The 18,306-nt window shown below is 39.8% G+C and overlaps 1 protein-coding gene across 1 annotated transcript in view; it reads right to left on the reverse strand.

The window, feature by feature from the left end:
- The window catches only part of C6H10orf67 (chromosome 6 C10orf67 homolog), a 146,880-nt gene that overhangs the window by 122,609 nt on the left and 5,965 nt on the right, over positions 1 to 18,306 (reverse strand). Inside the window, exons 2-4 of the mRNA XM_032349620.1 lie at positions 10,548 to 10,668; positions 3,273 to 3,416; positions 1,142 to 1,216 (exon numbers count right to left, since the gene is read on the reverse strand). Coding sequence (XP_032205511.1) covers positions 1,142 to 1,216; positions 3,273 to 3,416; positions 10,548 to 10,668 — 340 coding nt within the window. The remainder of the gene's footprint in view (positions 1 to 1,141; positions 1,217 to 3,272; positions 3,417 to 10,547; positions 10,669 to 18,306) is intronic.

Below are 18,306 nucleotides of genomic sequence, written 5' to 3' on the forward strand. Positions count from 1 at the left end.
TGTTCCTCAAGGACCCCAGTGCTTTCCATCTTTCCTCTCTGCTGCCTTTAGCACATCCAAAGTGCCTCAGTCCTTGGCTGCAGATTGGCTGCCACAATTCCAAGCATCAGGAGACAACGATGTCAAACAAAGAAAGGAGGAGGAGATTTCTTCCTGAAAGGCTTGTTAAATGACAAAGAATAACTTCCTCCCCAAACCTCAGAGCCAACTTAGTTTCAGGTCACACTGGTCAGGTACCTGATTTGTCTGTGTTCACGCCATATCTGGAAAGGAAGCAGGAAGGGGCAACTGGGTGGCTCAGTCGGTTCCGTGTCTGCCTTCGGCTCAGGTCCTCATCTGAGGGTCCCGGGATAGAGCCCCACATAGAGCTCCCTGCTTCTCCCTCTCCCACTCCCACAATTGCTAATTGTGCATCAGGCCCAGCACAAAGAGGCAGGCAGAGCTGTGAATAAGACCGACAACATCTCTGCCCTCATAAGGGTTACAGCCTGGCATGGAACAAAACATGTAGCCGGCAATTACATAATTAAATACAAGTGTGATAAATGCTCTGAAAAGAAGTATGCAATCAATGAACAATTTGCCATAATAAAAAGTATTTCTTCCCAGAGGTTTAACAAAATGAAAGGCAAGATTACAGTTATCAAATCTAAAGGAAGCACTTGGTTCTACAAACCCTAAAAGGAAATCATTGAAAACTATGCATGTTCCCATTGTGTAGGAGAGTGAAGCGCCATGTCTGGCAGATAGACGTGTCCTCATCAGTAGAAAAGATCCTCCACCAAGGGTAAGAGACCATTCACTGGGAGTTATGGCAATCGCAATGAACTCGCTGGGACTATCTGACCTTCTATCCAACCGCATGCTCACCAAACAGACTTTGGATTACTTCCTCCCTTACCCAGACACCAGACTGGAATTTTCCAGTCTCTGCAAATTGATACCTGTCACAATAAAGTGTTATTTTGGTCAATTTAATGTGAGTGTGAACAGTCTTAGGCCTGATCCCTTTTCAGTGACCTGAAAACTGGGCAGACAGATCTTCAAAACCAAAAACACAGACTGGGAACCCCCAGTGAGCCCCACTCTGTATTCACAGGGTGGGAAGCTGGCCTTACCCATGAGGGCACCAAAAACCCACCTTGTACATTCCTTTGATAGCAGCTATGGCATCAGCCAACTGCTGATTGTAGCATTTTCTTATGATGTCCTCATTCTGCAAACCAAAAATAAGTACAGTGAGCACCATACTGTATTTCCACATATGACTCTCACACCCTACCGAGGGACCCCATATAAAACCAAGATTCAGATCATCACAAATCTTGTGAAAAATCCAATTTGTAATCATTTCTCCTGCACTAAAGCTATTAGACTGCATTCAATCTTTTTTTAAAAAAGATTTGTCAGGGTACCAGGTGGTGGGTATTATAGAGGGCACGGATTGCATGGAGCACTGGGTGTGGTGCAAAAATAATGAATACTGTTATGCTGAAAATAAATAAAAAATAAATTAAAAAAAAGATTTTTGGGGGCGCCTTGGTGGCTCAGTGGGTTAAGCCTCTGCCTTTGGCTCAGGTCATGATCTCAGGGTCCTGGGATCAAGCCTTGCATTGGGCTTTCTGCTCAGTAGGAAGCCTGCTTCCCCCTCTCTCTCCGCCTGCCTTTCTGCCTACTTGTGATCTCTCTCTCTCTCTCTCGTGTCTAATAAATAAATAAAACCTTAAAAAAAAAAGATTTGTTTATTTATTTTTGAGAGAAAGAGCACACATGAGAGAGTGCGCATGTGTGAGCAGGGGGAGGGGAAGGAGAGGGAGAGAGAAACTCTCAAGCAGACTCTACACTGACCACAGAGCCCAATGCAGAACTCGATCTTGTGACCCTGAGATCATGACCTGAGCTGAAATCAAGAGCCAGCCACCCAACCGACTGAGCCAGCCAGGTGCCCTATGCTGCGTTTGATTTTTACTTATACTTAACTACAGGCAATAGAGAGCTCAAATGGATAAAATAAATACAGATAATTTGAGCATTTTATTTCACTTTATATATTTAAGTCTTTTCACTATCTTCCTAGAGCTGCTTTTAAAAATAGTAAAACCTATTTGTAATTCATATCCTCTCCTGGTCCTTGTACCTTTCGAATGGGATATGCTCATAAAAAGAAATCTAGGGGCGCCTGGGTGGCTCAGTGGGTTAAGCCTCTGCCTTCTGTTCAGGTCACAATCTCAGGGTCCTGGGATCGAGCCCAGCATCGGAGTTCTCTGCTTGGCAGGGAGTCGGCTTCCTCCTCTGTCTCTGCCTGCCTCTCTATCCACCTGTGATCTCTATCTCTGTCAGATAAATAAATAAAATCTTAAGGAAAAAAAAAAATCTAGAGCCCCCTAGCCATAAACCAGAGTCATTTTCTGATTAATCCTATCAGTTGACCATTGTTTTGGATAAGAATGAAAGACAGTACCTCAAAAAAAACCCCACAAACCTTGATTCTGATTTCAGTTCTGATTCCAGCATGGCCTGCAAACAACGATTAGGTTTTAGAGTCAGACAGAATTGGATTTCAATATCATTGTGCCGCTTTCAATCTGCCTGACCTGAAGCAGGTTACTTAACCTTGGCATGTCAGTTTCCTTATCTGTAGATCACGGATAACTGGGTTTCATGTAAGTGTTGTTGAGGGACTTATGGAGGAAACACATTTAAAAGGCTTAGTGTGGTTCCCAGGATGGAAGGGTCCATAGAAGAGGGGGAGTTTTGTTTTATAACTGAGGAAAAGCAATAGTTGTTCTTAATGCCAGACAAATATGCTAACCTGACCAAAGATTTTAGGAAATTTCTTGAAGCAGCACAGTTTTCAAGCCTTGGGCTCCTACAGAGATAATAAGCACAAATAATATCCTGTAAAATTGTGCTTAAGAGCCAGATCTTAAGCATCAAACTGTCTGGTCAGGAAAATAAACTCTGTTGTTTAACTGGTGGCCTTAAGCAAGTTAATTAAACTTCCTGGGCCTCAATTTCCTCATCTGTGAGAGATGGATAATAATCGCACCTACTTCATGGGGTTAGTGTGAGGATTAGATTAAATTATATACAGAGTACTTACAACGTTCCTGACACAAAGTAAAGCTACTATATGGACTAGCTCTTATATGAGACACAACATATGCAAATTAAATTGCCCTCATGAGTTGCTAAATTCAAAACTGTAGTATATACCAATCTAAGCACAAGATCAACCACATATAGAACAAAGGAAATGAAAGAACGTGTACCTCTTGATAATGTTTTTCAATTGTTAGGATCCTGTCATGTAGAGCAGTGAAGAGATTAAAAGACTCTTCTTTAAGACGGTCCTCAAATTTCAACTGAAGCAATTCTTTGAGGAACCCAAAATCCACTTGAAGGGATCTAATAATCTGAAATTAGAAAAATGTACATTATTGAAGAGAGTAAGGGCACTGTGTGTGAAGGCTAGCACACTGCTTGGTTTTGGGTTTAGAGAAGCAAATTCTGCCACCCTAAGACATGTCTCTTTGGCATATTGATTATTTTAGGCTGATTATTTTTAAGAAACTGCAAACACAGGTGAAGCTCCAAAACTGAGTAGAAGTGACCCTCTCATAAGAGACATTTACATTTAGAAGGGAAATCTCCACTTGTAAGGGTGCGTCCCTAGCTATACCAGCAAGAGGGGGATGACTTAAAATCTCTAGAAACTCCTATGCTGATTTAAGTCTACGTAACCGTATGCATAAACAATAAACCTTGTTTATTGTGCTCTTCCTCAGAATCTCCCATAACTGCTCCCCTCCTCCCCCAACATCTTCTTTTGTCTTTAGTTGAAAGTAGTAATTAAGGCCATTTCAGAGAGTTACACAGTTTTCCTCAGTCTCTTGTATGTATTCAGGAGGTATACATGTTACTAAGTTTTTTTCTCTTGTTAATCTGTCTCTTGTCAATTTGATTCTTAGACCAGCTAGAAGAATGTTCAAAGGTAAAGAAAAATTTTCTCCTCCCCAACATGGAGGAATGACCTGGAATGTAGTCAGGGGCCTGCCCTGCCTTTCAAGAACACCTCTGGAATATGATGTACATTGGAGAACCCCAGTTAATCTGCTAAATTAACATATGCTAATGGAGTAAGGGAGAGAAGAAACATTCCTCCTATTTATTCTTCCCATGCAGAATAAAATATCTGAGCTAACAACAACACTTTATCATACCTCAAAATGTACAGTCCAAGATGTGGATATTAAATCAGAATAGATAGGCAAAAATCAACATTTGTTTTGAATTTACTAGCCAAGCACTTTAATATATAACCAGCATGTTGACTAAGAATCATTTCTGATCACCAAAACATACAATGTATTTTTGTCTTCCACCATCTATTTAAAATGTATTCACTAGGCAATCTTCCCCTGCCCTGAATGGGAACTTCAGTCAGTTCCACGACTTTTCTGCTCATGCTTCAAATATAAAATCCTACTGTCACTCAAAACACAGCCTCAAGGTGGAATTTAGAATATTATTACCATGAGTGAAACACATTCAAAATAAGACTGGGTGATCATTGCTACTCCTTCCTCAGGCCCTATGAATATAGAACTCTTTTTTTTCCTTCTTCCTATTATTGGGGGTCCTCTGTCCTTTTAGATCATTTTATTGGATAGTGCCCAGAATGTCCCCATGACGAGGCACTTACTCTCCCTTTTCCTCTTTCATAGGCCACATGTTGTTAATGGGAAACAATCACACATTCCTCACCCTAACAAACAACCCTGGAAATATAGAATGATACCAACTTAGCCACTTCATCTTCTTAGCTTCTTTAAGTACAGGTCAGCACCAGGCCTCTGTGTTTTTCAAAAGCAGCAAACATACTTCAGGTTCCATAAAGCCTGCCTTACTAGCTTTGAGTTGAGGAGGATTGCTTCTGGTAACTCTTATATAAAGAGCAGAGCAATAATGCTTTCTTGATCACCTCAGTAATTTTTCCTCTTCACCTCCTGACTCCTTTATTTTGATTATCCTTGATCTATTTCAAAAGCCAAGAGTCATTGATCTAATACAACATTCCTTTTGCAAATCCTGCAAATGGAACCTAACTCAAACTCACTTTGGAATTTGAGAACTGCTGTACTGGCATCCTGGAAAGAATCTCATTTTAGTATCCTGAAACTACAGCAAACATTTTATTCTGCAGATGAGGGTAATAAGACTTCCAGTGGTTAAGTGATTATCTAATCCAACATCATAGGATTAGAAATGGAAGGCCCAGGTTTGAATAGTTATGACTATTTTCTTATACCATGTGGTCAACTCATGAAGGGTACTATATTTAGAAATTATTTTTAAAAATATTTGAAAACAAGTGAAATCTTAAGGAATTCCTTAATTTCCAGGAACAGGCAGAGATGACTTTGCCTTTAGAAGACCCAGTCATGTGTGGACTGCATGTTCTGAGGAACAGAGGCAGAGAAATCCTGTGTGGTCAAACAAACTCCACTGGAAGTGAGACTCCCACAGATCACTATAAACTCTAGATAAAATATGAACAAAACACAATCATTATTCTGGAGAATAAACAGAAGCAGGAGATCCTGGAGGGGATTCAAAAGTCAGAGGAAGGAACTGATGTAGGGTGAGATGCCTGCTTGGGCAGCTGAGTTGAATGACCTCACAAGGCAGCCAAACCTCAACTAGAAATCATTGGCCTTTATGGTCTGAGTAGTAAAATGATAGAGCAATCACACATACTGAATGTAATTGTGTGGGGTTCCTAAAAAGAAAAGAACCAAAGAGAAGGAGTGAAAAGTCTGTATATAAACTCAGAACAAACCTCAACGTAACCCCTAAAACACACATACACGGAAGAGACTGCAAGCAGCCCAATGAGATTTGGGCTGTTGACCAAGAAACATTTATATTTGGAATCCAAACAAGTTTATTATGTGCTAAAACAAAGATATCAACAGTCTTTGGGGGAATATATACATAAATATCAGAAGCCAGGACATAACGTTCACAGTACCCAAGGAATAATTCAAAATACCTGATTAAAAAAAAACAACAACAGGAAAATGTGATTCAGTCTCCCCAACAAAGATCTTTCAGGCCAAAACCAATATTACCCAAATGTTGGAATTATTAGGCAATGATTTTAAAGCAGCTATTTTAACTATGCAGAATAAAGTCAAGAAAATATAAACTTATAACAAATGGGAAAAAATAGGCAGTATCAGCAGACAAATAGAAACTACAATAAAGAAAAGAAGCAGAAATTCAAGAGTTGAAAACTAAAATGTCTGAAGTTAAAAATTCACTGGAGCAGTTTAATAGAAGAATAAAGATGACAGGGGCACCTGGGTGGCTCAGATGGTTAAGTGTTTGCCTTCAGCTCAGGTCATTGTCTCCAGGTCCTGGGATGGAGTCCTATGTCAGGCTCCCCACTCAGAGGGGAGTCTGCTTCTACTGCTGCCTCTCCCCACTGCTTGTGCTCTCTCCCTGTATCTCTCTCAAACAAATAAATAAAATCTTAAAAAAGAAAAAAAAGAATAATGACGACAAAGGGGAAGAGTGTGTGAACTTGAAGATAAATCAGTAGAACAAAAATGAGGAAATAATTTCTAAAAATTTTAAAAGTGAACAGAAATTGGCGATATGTAAGTCCATAAACAGAGGTATTAACATGCAAGTAACTAGAGTTGCAGAAGGAGATGATAAAAAAAGTAGGGTAGGAAAAAAAATGCTTGAAGATATAATGCCAAAAAGCTCCCAAATATGATTAAAAAAACAAAGATTCAAGATGCTAAACAAACCTCATGCAAGATAAAGACACATGAACCACACCTAGGTACATAATAATTCAACTGTTGAAAATCAAAGATAAAAAGAAAATCTTTTTTCTTCTTAAGAACGCCTACACAAAACATGGGGCTCAAACTCACGACCTCAAGAGCAAGAGTGGCATGCTTTACTGACTGAGAGAACCAGACACCCCCAAAAGAAAATCTTGAAAGCAGTCAGGAAAGAAAACAAGTACATGCAGGGGAATAACTTTTGGAATGATTAAACTTTTCTTATTAGAAACCAAGGAAGTCAGAAGAGCAATGCCATAGCAAAAAGAAAAAAAAAATTTATCTATCTAGAATCCCATATCAATGTAACATTTTAAATAAGGAAAACTATGAGAACTCATTGCCTAAATTGAGAATTGTTAAAGAATCAGACTAAAAAGAAATATTATAGACTGAAAACTTAGATTTTCAGAAAAACAGGAGCATTGGAAATAGTATATATCCAGGTAAAAGACTGGTTTTTCTTCTTATTAGCGTAAGATATATAAGAATGATTAAAGCAAACATTATAGGCTGTGTGTATGATGTATATAAATACAATACATACAATAACCAAGGCGTAAGGCACCAGGGAGGGCGGTAAACAGATCTATACAATTTCAAGGGTGTTACATGTTATGTGAGGTTGTACAATATTAATACTAAGTAGACCATGCTCTTTGCTGAAAGAAGAATCAAGGGATCTTTAGGAAGAACGAAAATTAAACTCAAAATTAAGTAAGATATACAGGAAGTAATGTTGAGAAGGAAATTAGCAAATGTGAGCAAATCAAAACAAATATTAAGTGTATAAAATAATGATATGAATAGATAACTGCAAAAAATATTAGGAAAAAATGTAGAACTGACATACTTGAGAATAATAACATGTAAGATGGGGGGTGATTACTGATAAAAGTAGTAAGTTTCTTGCATTATTTGACAGAAATTAGAAATTCTGGCTACGTCCACACACTGTAAAACCAAGTGCACATGTTCAAACTGGAGGCAACCATTAAAAGAATAAAGATAACATGATTCAGCACATATTTCATGGAGCACTGGGTGTGGTGCATAAACAGTGACTCTTAGAACACTGAAAAAAATAAAATTAATTAAAAAAAGATAGATAGATAACATGATTCACTTAATTCCCAATAGAGGAGAGAATAGGAACTAAAGAAAGTTGATCAATCCAAAGAAAAGTAGGGAGGGAGAAAAAAAAGAAGTATTAAAGAAGAAGGTAAGAGAAATTACAAAATAAGTTGACAAAAAAATAAAAATAGATTAGTAATCACAACTAATATTAAGAGAATAAACTAGCTACTGGAAAAGATTATAAGATTGGTGCTTTTTAAACCTACTATCTGTAATCTGTAAAGGATATACCAAGGATGCAACACAGAAATGAGGTCAATGTAAGGACAGGAAAGATTTATCAGGCAAACACTATGCCAAAGAATGTTGGCATAAGGATATTAGTATCGAACAGAATGGCAAAATAAATATATTTACATACATATATATGGACATGTACACATATACACTTACATATATATACACTCTGAACTATTCGAATGAATGCAGATTATTTTTAATTTCCCGTATCCAGGGCACAATGACAAAGACTGACCTCACACAAAGCCTCAGTGTAAGTTGCAGACACCAAATAATTTGTCTCACAAAGAGTTTTCACAAAAGACTGACTTTAAAAATCAACAACATAACAATAACTAAAAAGCATACTTGGAAAATGTTAGAGCATTTCAATATAATACTAATCAATATTAAAAGCAATAACTAATAAAAATAACTAGTATTATGAATACTAACAAAATGCTACATTTCCAAATTTGTACGGTGAAGGTAAAGAAGTATTTGGGGGGAAATACAAGACTGTAAATGCTTATAAAAGAAAAGAGGGGCCACAGAAATGATGCACTGTAGGCACTGGGAGCTGAGAACCCACTATCCAAACCCATGATCCATTACACTGGTTCTTCCTTACTGAGAGGACTGGGACTTTGTCTGGACAGAGCTACATCTAACTAATTGCTCACTACTCTAGAACTCCTTCCTGTTGAGGTGGTCAAGTGATACAGTTAGGGCCAATGATCAATAAGCTGGGGTTTTCTATGGAAAGTTCCTGCTTTCCTACCATGGTCACCACCGCCCCGCTTACTTCTCTCATAGTCTCCTTTCTGTGTGAAATGCAGATGGCGGCTGGAAGCAGAGCAGCCACCTTGCTACTCTGAGGTCAGAAAAATGAAAGCAAAAGCCACGCACTAATAATGGAGATTTAGAAAGATAAAACAAGGCTGGCACGTAGAGGACAACAGAGAGCTACGGCCCCAACTACAGTTGCCTACTTCTAAGTGACTTCGTATTTGATTAAACCAATATAGTTATATTTCCTAAAAAGAGAGCTGTATGACATCCTGGTTGATACTGAGCTCCAACGCAAGGAATCAGAAAAAGGAAAACAAAGTGAAACCAAAATAGTAGACTAAGTTAAAAAATAAAGATAGGAAATTTATGAACTAGAAATAAAGATAGGAGTGAGGATTAATACATCTATATAGCATCAGTGTCCTAGGCACAGAAATAAGGAAAAGCAGCGAGGGAGAGAGGGAGCGAGGAAAGCAGGATGGGAGGAAGGGAGAAGAGAAAGAGGAAGTAAAGCAGCAGAAGGCAAGTGCACGGGAGCCATTTCTTAAAGAAGGTTCTCTAAAGCTGCCACATAATATTTCCATCTAATTCTACTGACCAGAACTTAGCCATTTGGACATGACCAGCTGCAAGAAAATAAAGTTACAAAACTTTTCTGAAGGTATTATTAGAAAAGGCAACAAACTGGCAAGTATGTAAGAAAAGAGACGCTTCCAGAAGTTACGGGTGGGGGTGTAAATTGGTACCATCGCTGCGCAGAGCAATTTGGCAATATCCCTCAAAATGACTAATGCATACATCGTCTGACTCAGAAATTCCACTTCTAAGTTTATGCCACAGACTGGATGGCCTCTGAGTATGTACAGAATTATCACAGTAGAAGATTTGAAACAACCAAAATGCCTATTAATAGGGAGAGAGCTAAATAAATGAAGCACATTTTATTACAGGATATACTTGTGAAAATGACAAGGAAACTACCAGTACGGACTGATATACAGGTTGCACTGTTCAGTGAAAAAACAGAAACAAAGTACACAAGAGTATTTATAGGAGTATGCTATCCCATGTGACAGTTTTATTGATTAGGGGTTTTAATAACTCTTGATATCTGAGATATATGAAATGTTCTATTTCTTTACAGCCAAAAAAAAATCCAAAGGAAATATGGTAGAAAGTCAAGATTTGACAAAGCTGTATGCTGGGCAACACAGTGATTCACTATGTGACTCTCCACATTTTTCTACCATCCAAAAATATTTCATAATTTCTAAAGTACCGTAAATAGAAAATGTTCGCAGATATCAAAAAATTCCCAAGAGAGTAACAACATACTTCACTAAACCAGTTAATATATATAAGCATGATATAAATATAAGCAGTAGTTGATACAAATTATTTTTAAAAAACATGACTGTCATCCAATTCAGCTTGTGAATTTAAAAATTTTTAGTCATTTCAGTTCTGTGAAGGAAAGAGACATCAAGGCAAACAATACCCAAAATAATCTCAGAAGTTTGAAAATAAATTCAGATTTACCCGTATTAGCTTTTCTGTAGATGAGCTCAGCTCTTTTAAGGGCAGAATTTCGCTGGAATCTGTCTGCGTAGCATGGTCTGTGCAGAAAAAGCCAACCTTCAAATCATCTGAAATAGTAAGTCTGGGGAAAAAATGGAGAGTAAAAGTGCTTTATAGAATAGCCATTTCCTTTAAAATATGTGTTATTGCACATATTTTTGTGTAAATAATATTCTATTTAAAGATTCAAAGGGACTGGTAAAGTGAGGAAAGCTCGAATTGGCTGCTCATGATTTGAGGTTTTCCCTGCCAATTCCCTGCCCCGGGGCATACTGCTCTGAAACTCATCTTATTTCCATTTTCTGAGATATGATCAATTTGTGCCTCCTTTTAATATCCTTCTACTGTTTTACCTGGTCTACTGCTCAGAGCCATTATAGGTTATGCATGGGCATATCAAGAAAAATACTTTCAGGTAGTGGTTCTCAAAGTGTGGCCTGAGGAACCCCTGGGGTTCCAGGATCCTCCTCCAGGGAACCCACAAGGTCAAAATTATTTTCATAATGGTATTAATATTTTATCTGCCTTTTCCACTGTCATGCTCTCACAAACATTCAGGGCAGTTTTCTAGAAGCGACAGGTTATGACATGAATGTAGAAGCAGATATGAGAATTCAGCTATCAGGCATTAAGTCAGGTGTCATAAAGATGTACAAACATATAAAGCAATGACACTCACTATACTCATTAGAGTTTTTGTTTTGAAAAATATACTTCACTTTCTTTTAAATGTTATTTACATTCACATAGAATTGGTTTACCATCTCTCTCTCTCTCTCAAATAAATAAAATCTTAAAAAAAATAAAAAAGAATTAGCAGATTTTCAGTGCAGGCTCTGAAGACAGAGTGTGCTTCTGTCTTCCCTTGTCTGCTGGCCAGCTGGACCAGACCCTGATGGGGGCACCCCATGCAACCCTTTCTCTCCTTTTTATTTGCTGGCAAAGTCTCAGGTTTATGTCCCACAGAATTCAGGGCAGGGTCATCCTATTCCAAGTGCCAAGAGTAACTCTTGTCTGGTCTCAGCCCACTACAAAGATCCCACTCTTCTGGGTAGATTGTCTCAGCAGTGGGTATGGAACTTGGTTCTGCCAAGAATGGCATGAGAAAAGATCTTTTGGGGGATTTGGGGTAAAGCTTTGCATGCTTCTACACAGGGGCACTGGAGGAGAGTTTTCCTCTGTGACTCTGAACATTGCCATGTGTAGAAGTGATGCCAAGAAGTGCCACAGCCATCTGGTGACCACAAGTGGGGCCAGCCAAAGGGCAAAGCCAGTGCATAGATGATGAGCTTTAAAACAAACAAAAATACAGAAATAATTTTGACAAACAACTTTGTTTAGCTATTGACTCAACTAGCTCTAAAACCTGTCATACCTCTGGCCTTCCTACAATGTCATGTAATAAATGTACCAACATGAGAGCTTCTGTCAATCAGAGCTAAAAGCATGCCGATACCCTAGCTATGCAACATTATGGAAATTATGTAACCTCTCTGTGCCTTAGTTTCCTCTTGTGAAAAACAAGAGTCCCTATTTCATAGATATTGTCAGGATTGTTGTGTTGATATCTAGAAGTACTTGGAATGATGCATGTCACACAGTAAGCCCTCAAGAAATGCTAACTTTTGTCAGTGCTGGGGAGGCAGTTGTCACTTTCAACTACTGTGTTCTGAAGTATCACCATTTTTTCCTCATGTTTGTAAAAAACTATTGAAGTATAGTCATATTCAACCAAGAACGACTAAGTTTATAACACTTAATATAATGATTTTCAATTAACCCCACTCAGTTGTCAACTAATCTTCTATACACTCATCAATATCATCCTGATAACAGATCTCATCAGTAACGTTATCCAGATGGGCAGGGAATAGCAGTAACATTGTATATCTCAGTTTCAACTATTATTTCTGGTGCTTTTCCACAGAAAATTCTATTTTAGATTTGCTCTAAATTCATTTTAGGAGCCTACATTGTTTTTTTTTTTCTCATTATCAGAGTACTGTTGGAAGAGACAATCTCCTTGGACCCAGAGTGGCCCTGCACATTCTTTCTGCATATGCCAAGAATGCAAAATCCTGACCACTCTTTACACAGGCCATTCTCAAAATTGTGTTTGCATTGAGCAACCTTAAAGGATGAGGTAATGCCTTTCTACTGCCAAGAAGCAGGCTGGTAGTCTTTACTATGAAAGTGGGGAGCTCAGGGATCCCTTCCTTTAATGCAACACACTGTGTGTATACGTATCCATGACAGGTCTTTGGTGTCACCCTCATGGCACTGAGGGGCATGGCAAATCAACACAAATGAATACGAAGGTCTGGATACTGTTTTTGCGATGATGATAAAGTCTTGTTTTTGACCCAGGAGTCTTGGGTCTTCTGCTAATGGCCATGAGACAAGCAAACTTGTTAGCTTATATGCAGGGTAAGATCTCACACACTACAGAGTCTTGACCCACAAAGTCCTCTCAATAAATTGTATTGAGTTTTTAATTTTAATTTTTTTAAAGTTTTTTACTTATTTAAGTGATCTCAACACCCAATATGGGGCTCAAACTCACAACCCCAAGATCAAGAGCTGCTAGCTCTTCTAAGCCAGCCAGGCACCCCCATATTGAATTTTTTTAAGACTAAGATATAGTAATTAAGTAGAAAGATCATCAACATTTAAAGCTTTGTCCATATAAGATTTGTAACCATTTTCAAAAATCATGTGTGAAAACTACCACTAAATTATAATTATGATGTTAAAAATAAGTATGATAATGGACTACCCTATAGAAATGGATGAATCATATGATCAGTTATGATAAAAGTTTTAAAACATATGTTTTAAAGCAGTTTATAAGAAATAAGAGAAAACCAATTTGTAAGTGGTGATTACATAAAATTTCAACGAAAATGTTTTTGATACTTTCAAAGGATGACAACTATTCTTTCTTTCTTTCTTTGACAGACAGAGATCACAAGTAGGCAGAGAGGCAGGCAGAGAGAGAGGGGGAAGCAGGCTCCCCGCCGAGAAGAGAGCCTGACACGGGGCTCTATCCCAGGACCCTAGGATCATGACTCGAGCCAAAGGCAGAGGCTTTAACCCACGGAGCCACCCAGGCGCCTAATGACAACTATTATTGATAACAAATTGTGCATGTTGCAGGTTTTTTTCCTAGAACACGTTTTACAGAAATTCTTTTTACATGTTTGGAAATCTTTTAAAACACAAAATAAAAATAAAAATCATTATATTTTCAAACAAGTATCCCACAAAATATAGACAATAAACATTTCCTAAAATTATACAGGCCTCCAAATTTTTGTCTTTTTAATCTGTCATTCCCATGGTCCCTAAAGGTATCTTACTAACACTCAGGATGTTTTACTATCCTGCTATAAAGACTTTGATAGCCTTCCCTGTCCAAGACAACTAAATTCAGTCTGCATATTCTAACCTCCAAAATATGGGTGCAAACTACTTGTCTGAGCTTCATGCATATAACAAAGAATAACCGAGTATCTAACATTTACCAGGCACTGTTTCTGGCACCAAAGATAACAGGAGTGGACAAGTCCAAGTTTTTGTTCTCACAGAACTTACATTCTAAAGGGAGAGGCAACCAGTAAGCAAGTAAACAAAAATACGTTATATATTCTGAAGCAGTGGTAAACTCCCCTCTCATTACATATGCCTGATGTACCATACTCACCTATTAAATATTCTCAAAATATATCTATACCTGGGCAGTACCTTCAACCTAAGATACAGTCTCCCCACAGTTCCACTTATTAAAGTCACATGTAGGCACTTTCTTTTCCATTTTCCTATTCCGTCCTTGCTCTTCCCTTGCCAGAGTGGAGAAATCAACATGGGGGTCAATGACATGAGTGAATTTCTCCATGGTGAGAAAGGTTGGGAGCTATGAAGAGGAAAAGGCCAATAGGGCTAGTAGCCAAGAATGTTGTAGGGTAGTATCAAAAACAGGAGCAGTCACACAGAGCTAGCATGACTGGGAGATGGGGTACATAAATGTAATAAATGTAAAAAAAAAAATGAGGAAAATAGAGCATCCGCATTTGGCAATCACCAGCGAGGTGACTCATTAAGGTGGGAGTCATCAATGACAGGTAAGGCTGGTCAGTGGAATTTTGATTAAGAAAAGGAAACTTTTGCAAGAAATTAAAAATAGGATACTTTATGTACTTGCAATCCCATTTCTGAGTATATATTCAAAGGAAATTAAGTCATTATCTCAATATTTACAACCCCAGATTCATTGAAACATTATTCAAAATAACCAAGGCAGGGGCACCTAGGTGGCTCAGTGGGTTAAAGCCTCTGCCTTTGGCTCAGGTCATGATCCCAGGGTCCTGGGAGGGGCTCACTGCTCAGCAGGGACCCTGGTTCCCCCTCTCGACCTGCCTCTCTGTCTACTTGTGATCTGTGTAAAATAAATAAATAAAATCCTTAAAAAAATAGCCAAGGCATGGAAATAACCCAAGTGCTCATTAATGGATAAATGGGTAAAGAAAATATAATGTTTATATACAATGGAATATTCTTCCACCTTAAAAAAGGGAAGGAAATCCTGCCATTTGTGACGATATAGATGAACACCGAGGGCATTATACTAAGTAAAATAAGTTAGAGGAAAACAAATACTGTATTGTCTCATTTATATAGAGAGTCTAAAAAACCCAAACTCACAAAAACAGAGAATTGATTGGTGGTTGCAGAGGCTGAGAAGTGGGGAAATGGGGAGGTGTTGGTCAAAGGGTTGTGTGCGCTACTTCAACCCATTTTCCAAGTCATAGGTAAGGCTGCCCGTTTTTCTGGGAGCCTGGAATAAAAGAAATCTAGACTGTAGTACAAGCTGTTCCTCCACTCGGGCGTTGTGATCCAGCAGATAATGGCACTGTTTGTCTATGACAAATAGAGGAATTATCTGTGATCTTCTGGCAAGCACCACTAAGAAAAACATAGCAGAGACGTCTAGGATTTTCGAGCAGATCTTCTGCCTTCTTGTATAGATCACTATCATCCTTTTGAGAAACAGTCCTGGCTTGCTATTGAGCCTGGAAAAGATTGAATGCCTAAACATGAGTCATCAGGCCTGATTTCCCATGATAAATTGCGTTTTATCTGACCCACCAAACCATAAAATTGGGCATGAGCAGCTTTAGTCTCATAAGATGGAAGTGACATCAGAGACCAGGCTCAAGCAGAGGGAAAGACATTTCCAGGAGCCCTTAGCCCCTGCTCCATTGCCTCTTCCCCCTGAATCCATAGGTACAGCCTCATGGGAAGTTTCTGTCTGATCAGTTGACTGAAAAAGGAAAGACTCAGGCCCGGTTAACAGAAGGTGCTGCCATCCGAAGGGAGATACCTGTATTCCCACAGCCCCGCTCAGAGGTGACCTTGAAGGACAGCCGTGAAGGAAAACCCTTCCTCTGAAGAGAATTAAAGTAGTACATTCACCTGTTTACTTTTCTGAATGAGAGCTCGCCAGAATTGTGTCTCTGTATTAATTTATGCCTGTTGCTAAAATTTTAAGTGGATCATGGCCAGGAACTTGGAAGGAAGGAGACTGAGAGATTGGTGACAAGAAAGTCCGGGGAAGAGTTCTGCGGGGCACAGGTTAGGGGCGCCTGGGTGGCTCTGTTGAAGCGTCTAACTCAAGTTTTGGCTCAGGTCAAGATCTCAGGGTCCTGAGATTAAGCCCCACATCAGGCTCTGGTGCTCAGTGCAGAGTCGGCTTGAGAGTCTCTCTCTCCCTTTGCCCCTCCCCCCACGCATGCTCTCTAAATAAATAAATAAAGTTTTTTAAAAAGCAAAAGAATGGGCACAGGCTATAAAGATACTTGTGCTCCATTTGGATACTCACCAAAGGGCATCCATCACAGAGAAAGTGTTCAGTGATGAAGCAGGTGAAATGACATACTCTGGATAGCAGTTAGTTTCTGCAACCATCCCAGGGCTCGCTCAATGGCCCTTGAACAAAATGACAATGGTGGTAGGGATGGAGTTCAACAACGTGGACTTCACCTTACCGAGTCTGGCCTGGCTGAGGCAAGCACTGAATGCCTCATCAGCCAACAAGAAAGAGCAGCAGTGAGTCCCTAATGTGCCAGTATTAACCAGTGGGGATAGCCAGCCACTTGGTGGCTGCCTGATAACACTGACCCTCTGCCATCAGCCTCCCCGGGGTAGACGTAAGTATTCTACGCCGATGTCTACATATGGATATGTCTAGCAATATGGATTTGTATTCCCCGGCCACAATGCATCTTCCAGAATCACCATCCATTGCAAAATGCCTTATCCACCATCATGACTTCGTGCACATCTTCACTTCTGATAAAAGTGCTCATTTCATAGCAAAAGAAGTGCAGCAATGGGCTCATGCCCTTGGAAATGATGAGTCTTATCACATATCTCATCACCCAGTACGGCCTGGTCCCTCAAAGCTTACTGAGGATTTGATTATGGCAGTTGTGAGACAGATCCATGAAAAGATGTGTTTCTGTCTTACAGGATGCAGTCTATGCTTTGAATCAGTATGGGCTGCTGCCTCTCCCATGGCTACAGGTCCGTCCAGGAGCCCAGAGACAGAAGTGGAGGCGGCTCCTCTCTCTCTCTTATACCTAATAACCAGCTCCCAGGAGTATTGCTTCCTGTCCCAACAACTTTATGATCTGCTGGCTTGGAGGTCTTAGTTCTCAGGGGAAGAATGTTTTCATCCAGAAATACAATAGTTCCATTGAATTCGATGAGATTTAATTGAACTGATAGTTCACCAGCCGGTGGTCCTTTGGCCATTGAACCAGAAGGCAGAGAATGGGGTCTGGCTGAAGTGATTGATTCTGAGTATGAAGAGTATACAACGGAGTCAGTGAACACTATGTCTGGAACCCAGGGGATTCTCTGGGGTGCTTCTTTGCATTTCCATACTTGTCATAAGCACACTGTGGAGAAGCACACATGAGTTGTGTGTTTCCACCATGTCAGCTTTATTCAATCATAAAGCAAAGTTAAATCACAATTTTTTTAAAGATTTTATTTATTTATTTGACAGAGAGAGAGAGAGATCACAAGTAGGCAGAGAGGCAGGCAGAGAGAGAGAGGGAGAAGCAGTCTCCCTGCTGAGCAGAGAGCCCGATGCGGGGCTTGATCCCAGGACCCTGGGATCATGACTTGAGCTGAAGGCAGAGGCTTAACCCACTGAGCCACCCCATACCCATAAATCACAATTATAAAGCAGGTTCAGGATTCTAGACTCAATGACATTTCATCCTGTGATTAAACTTGGCTGCCTGCAGAGCACACAAAGCAGGACAGAAGACAAGTCACACGACAAACAGGATCAGAAAGGCATAGGAAATTAAGGACCCAAACATGAAGTCAGTCTATGGGCGTGCAGTTGAGTTGACGCCCGGGTCTGGTCCGGGTCAGCCCCTGGCACTCACTGCCTCTGATGTTCAAGCAGGGAAGGTTCTCGGTGCTGTCTGGAGATCCATCGGGCACAGCCTTCGGTGGCAGGTACCTTTTTTAAGTGGTCAGACACAGAGGGGCCTGAAGAGTCCCACGGTGTTCTGGCAGAATCCTTCCCTGCCTAAAGGGACGGAATTGGGTGTGGGTCTCCGCAGGCCTCTGGCGTCAGCTGACGTGGGTCTTGGCGCTGTCTCCCAGCTGCACTACTTTGTCTGCGTCACTGCTTGACAGAGGC

Source organism: Mustela erminea, chromosome 6 (assembly GCF_009829155.1).
Source record: "Mustela erminea isolate mMusErm1 chromosome 6, mMusErm1.Pri, whole genome shotgun sequence".
NCBI lineage: Eukaryota > Metazoa > Chordata > Mammalia > Carnivora > Mustelidae > Mustela > Mustela erminea.